The sequence below is a fragment of the Bactrocera oleae genome, unplaced genomic scaffold (assembly GCF_042242935.1).
Source record: "Bactrocera oleae isolate idBacOlea1 unplaced genomic scaffold, idBacOlea1 ctg00000011.1, whole genome shotgun sequence".
NCBI classification, from domain to species: Eukaryota; Metazoa; Arthropoda; class Insecta; order Diptera; family Tephritidae; genus Bactrocera; species Bactrocera oleae.
In genome coordinates, this window is record NW_027212754.1 from 305001 (window position 1) to 310442 (window position 5442).

Below are 5442 nucleotides of genomic sequence, written 5' to 3' on the forward strand. Positions count from 1 at the left end.
TTTATATAGAAAATAATATTTAATTGTGATATTTATATAAAATATTATAAATGATAAGTTAACTTGTTCACATTAACGTGTGTAATACCTTTTTTTTATGGTATTTTCTATTTGTGATTAAAAACATGTTGAAAAATTTAAAAAAAGAAAACGCACAAATAGAGAAGAAAATAATATATAAAAGGTATTACTGTTTTTGTTGACCTAAGACATGCGCAGCTGCAAATGTTTGGGTTTAAAATTACAATTTATTGAAAGATGTTTTAAACTTATGTATTAAAAATTTATTATTGATTAATTATTAATACTTTCAATAAATTAAAATTCTTTGACTTTGAATTAAAAAAATACAAAAAAATTATCACTCTAAGCGGTGGATCACTCGGCTCATGGGTCGATGAAGAACGCAGCAAACTGTGCGTCATCGTGTGAACTGCAGGACACATGAACATCGACATTTTGAACGCATATTGCGGTCCATGCTGTTATGTACTTTAATTAATTTTAAAGTGCTGCTTGGACTACATATGGTTGAGGGTTGTAAGACTATGCTAAATTAGTTGCTTATTCTTTTAGTCAATTAATAGAATTTAAGCATATGGCATATTATTGGATTGTATTTTTCAATCCATAATATTAATAGCATAAAAAGAAATATAGAAAATATATTCTTGAATACCTCATATTTGAACGAAAATTTATGATAAATGAGAATCTTAGTATTCCCATAAAAGAAAAAATTTTCAACATTATTTAAATTATATTAAATAATACATAAGAGGAATGTCTAGCATAAAATAAATTTTTATTCTAGAATTAATTCACTCTATTGTATTGAGAAAAATTTATAATAAAAAAAAATATATAATATGTGGAGGAATAATGTTGTTAATTTTATTAATTATTATATTATGAATGTTAAAAAGGGATGAAAAGATTGAATAATATTGAGTAATCAAGATATAAAAATATATTTCTTTAAAATAGCAAATAGCAAAAAAATTAAATAAAAATAAACAAATCAATCTAAAATATATTTTATACAACCTCAACTCATATGGGACTACCCCCTGAATTTAAGCATATTAATGAGGGGAGGAAAAGAAACTAACAAGGATTTTCTTAGTAGCGGCGAGCGAAAAGAAAATAGTTCAGCACTAAGTCACTTTGTCTATATGGCAAATGTGAGATGCAGTGTATGGAATATCTTAATATCTAGTATGAGAAATTAACGATTTAAGTCCTTCTTAAATGAGGCCATTTACCCATAGAGGGTGCCAGGCCCGTATAACGTTAATGATTACTAGAAAGATATTTCCAAAGAGTCGTGTTGCTTGATAGTGCAGCACTAAGTGGGTGGTAAACTCCATCTAAAACTAAATATAACCATGAGACCGATAGTAAACAAGTACCGTGAGGGAAAGTTGAAAAGAACTCTGAATAGAGAGTTAAATAGTACGTGAAACTGCTTAGAGGTTAAGCCCGATGAACCTGAATATCCATTATGAAAAATTCATCATTATAACTGTAGTATTTAATTTTAAATATTATAGTAATAGTGTGCATTTTTTTCATATAAGGACATTGTAATCTATTAACATAATAAAATATTTATCAAAAGATCATTGGTTTTTAAGTTTATTCAAATTAATTTGCTTTTAGCTTATTAACATAGAATAATTACTGATGATTTGATAAAGTGTTGATAGATTTTATTATATATAATGCTAAAATTCTTTTGAATTTTACAATAATATTATTATCATTGATTTTAATATTAATTGTATGCATTTATATGATTAACAATGCGAAAGATTCAGGATACCTTCGGGACCCGTCTTGAAACACGGACCAAGGAGTCTAACATATGTGCAAGTCATTGGGTTATATTAAACCTAATGGCGAAATTAACTTAACTGTATTAATAATGGGATTAATTTTTAATGTATTACATTATTAATTCAATCCCGGGGCGTTCCATATAGTTATGTATAATGATAATTTATTATTATTTATACCTCTAACTGGAGCGTACCTTGAGCATATATGCTGTGACCCGAAAGATGGTGAACTATACTTGATCAGGTTGAAGTCAGGGGAAACCCTGATGGAAGACCGAAACAGTTCTGACGTGCAAATCGATTGTCAGAATTGAGTATAGGGGCGAAAGACCAATCGAACCATCTAGTAGCTGGTTCCCTCCGAAGTTTCCCTCAGGATAGCTGGTGCATTTAAAAATTATGTAAAATAATCTTATCTGGTAAAGCGAATGATTAGAGGTCTTAGGGTCGAAACGACCTTAACCTATTCTCAAACTTTAAATGGGTAAGAACCTCACCTTTCTTGATATGAAGGTTGAGGTTATGATATAATGTGCCCAGTGGGCCACTTTTGGTAAGCAGAACTGGCGCTGTGGGATGAACCAAACGTAATGTTACGGTGCCTAAATTAACAACTCATGCAGATACCATGAAAGGCGTTGGTTGCTTAAAACAGCAGGACGGTGGACATGGAAGTCGTAATCCGCTAAGGAGTGTGTAACAACTCACCTGCCGAAGCAACTAGCCCTTAAAATGGATGGCGCTTAAGTTGTATACCTATACATTACCGCTAAAGTACATGATTTATAATACAATTTCGGTTGGATTATAAATTTTGAAACTTTAGTGAGTAGGAGGGTACAATGGTGTGCTTAGAAGTGTTTGGCGTAAGCCTGCATGGAGCCGCTATTGGTACAGATCTTGGTGGTAGTAGCAAATAATCGAATGAGACCTTGGAGGACTGAAGTGGAGAAGGGTTTCGTGTGAACAGTGGTTGATCACGAGTTAGTCGGTCCTAAGTTCAAGGCGAAAGCCGAAAATTTTCAAGTTTTAATGAAATGAAATGAATGAATTTTTATTCCATAGTAATTAAACACTTGAATAATTTTGAACGAAAGGGAATACGGTTCCAATTCCGTAACCTGTTGAGTATCCGTTTGTTATTAAAAATGGGCCTTGTGCTCATCCTGGCAACAGGAACGACCATAAAGAAGCCGTCGAGAGGTATCGGAAGAGTTTTCTTTTCTGTTTTATAGTCGTACTACCATGGAAGTCTTTCGAAGAGAGATATGGTAGATGGACTAGAAGAGCATGACATTTACTGTTGTGTCGATATTTTCTCCTCGGACCTTGAAAATTTATGGTGGGGTTACGCAAACTTCTCAACAGGCCGTACCAATATCCGCAGCTGGTCTCCAAGGTGAAGAGTCTCTAGTCGATAGAATAATGTAGGTAAGGGAAGTCGGCAAATTAGATCCGTAACTTCGGGATAAGGATTGGCTCTGAAGATTGAGATAGTCGGGCTTGATTGGGAAGCAATACCATGGTTTATGTACTCGTTCTGGGTAAATAGAGAATTTCGATTCTTGTTCCCCGGATAGTAGTTACGTAGCCAATTGTGGAACTTTCTTGCTAAAATTTCTAAAGGATTTATTATTGTATAGATACTTTTTTAAATTATAACGATTATCAATTAACAATCAATTCAGAACTGGCACGGACTTGGGGAATCCGACTGTCTAATTAAAACAAAGCATTGTGATGGCCCTAACGGGTGTTGACACAATGTGATTTCTGCCCAGTGCTCTGAATGTCAAAGTGAAGAAATTCAAGTAAGCGCGGGTAAACGGCGGGAGTAACTATGACTCTCTTAAGGTAGCCAAATGCCTCGTCATCTAATTAGTGACGCGCATGAATGGATTAACGAGATTCCCTCTGTCCCTATCTACTGATTCGTTGTTTGGATTCCGACGCGAATAGACGTGCGTGCGCATCGTTGCGATTAATTAGTGATTTTTTTTCGATTCTCTTTTGTGCGGTATTTGTTTACGCGAGTGAGTTGGCACCGTTGCTTGGCGGGTGTGAAAATTGTTGTTGCGATTTCCGTGGAATTTCGTTTTGTGCGGGTATTCGCTGGAAATTGTTTTTGCTCGGTTACGGGACCGCGTGTGTGGTTTTTCGTGCTAGGGCACGAATTGAGCGTTTTTGGGAAATTTTTGGCGTGGGCATATTAAGTAGCGGTAAGTACATATTTTTAATATTGTGTACTGTACCTTTAGGTACTACCGCAACGTGGTTGTTGTTGTTGTGGAACTTTTTGCACAGTTCCAGTTTAGTGCTGTGTTGTTGGCATTGTTTGCCGGCTGGACTGCTTGTTTGGAGTGCTGTGTTGGGCATCTGGCGTTCAGTTGGTCAGTGTCAACAAGTCCTGAGCAGGATTGCTCGACAGGTACCGGCGGCTGTCCCAGTGTTGGAGATAGTGAATCCTGTGCAGACAAACGGTCGTAGTAGTGTGCGTTTAGCCCACGGATCGATTCGGTTCAGCGCCACATCGGTTGACTCGCAACCGTTACGGGGACTTGTTCCGTCCGGCGGTCAATTGAGTGACCTTTGTCCAGACCATTTGGTTGGAGTTGTGGGCTGTACCCTTGCGAGAACGCTTTAATCGTCCGCTTGGGTCGTCGCTGCTACAGAGCGGGTCTGCGCTTGCGACACTTTTTTTCAGCGCGTTCAGTCGCACGTACGTGGCGGACGGCTGTTTCGGGGTCTTGCTTGAACGAGTTCCATCTGCGTCAGTGGTACGCTTGGCGGATCAGCCTACCGAAAGGCGAAGTCCGAAGGCTAAGATGCCTCCACCACGGAGGAGGAGGGTTAAGTCCCTCGCTGGAAGCGAAGAGTCGGGGCCATCAACTGTTACGGTCGACACTTCGGGTGACGAGATGACGGGGCCATCGGTAAGGTCCCCGCCACGGCAGAAGGCGCGTTTGGGGTCGGCGGGTGAAACGGGGGGTGAAGAGGGCGGGAGCGGTAGTGGTTGCGGTTGCGGTAAGGGTGACACCGCTGAAAAAGTGGCTGTTCACTCCGCAAAGTCGGGCGAGGGTGCAGCAGATGTGGCTGCGCAGAAATCGGGCGCTGGCGAAGTTGGTCTCGTGCGGGGTGACGAGGGCGCGAAAAAGACGGGAGAAAATAAGGCGAGCGCGAGAAAAAGTAGTGCGGGCAAAAAAGACGCTGCTAAAGGGAGCGCGGTTATTGTCGGGGGTGGTGCGGTGAGCCATGTAGCGGCTATAAAAAAAATTTCGGCGGAACTTAGCGGAATAGTTTTTGGGGCCGAGAATTTTGATATAGGGATCGCGAAGGGGCTGATGGAGCTTGCCTCGAATTACGAGGCACTCCTGATGACGGTTGTAACCGAGAATGCCCATCTTCGTGGTCAAGTAGACGCCCTTAGAGGAAGCTGTGGGGGACACTCCTCGCCGCCGAGCAGGTCAATGCCGGCTCCATCGGCACCGATGCCTCCGCCCCCAGCACCTGTACTGGAGGCGATTGCACCGGTGGCGCAGAAGCCTGTTGAGACCTGGTCCGTTGTGGTTAGGAGTAAGGGGCCTGCAGCTTCCTCTGAGGA

General features: G+C 39.9%; 1 protein-coding gene, 1 non-coding gene and 1 pseudogene across 2 annotated transcripts; all 3 read left to right on the forward strand.

The window, feature by feature from the left end:
* The first annotated feature begins 362 nt into the window (after positions 1–362).
* On the forward strand, positions 363–541 carry LOC138858653 (5.8S ribosomal RNA). Its single transcript, XR_011397694.1, has one exon. It is a non-coding gene; the product is annotated as a 5.8S ribosomal RNA (ribosomal RNA).
* A 502-nt stretch (positions 542–1043) lies between these two features.
* LOC138858644 (large subunit ribosomal RNA) lies at positions 1044–3817 on the forward strand (annotated as a pseudogene).
* An 849-nt stretch (positions 3818–4666) lies between these two features.
* LOC138858636 (uncharacterized) lies at positions 4667–5086 on the forward strand (the record flags this gene model as incomplete). Its single annotated transcript, XM_070112825.1, has 1 exon — positions 4667–5086. A coding segment is annotated over exon 1 (420 nt), but the record flags the coding sequence as incomplete, so codon positions are not given.
* Between the last annotated feature and the right edge of the window lie 356 nt (positions 5087–5442).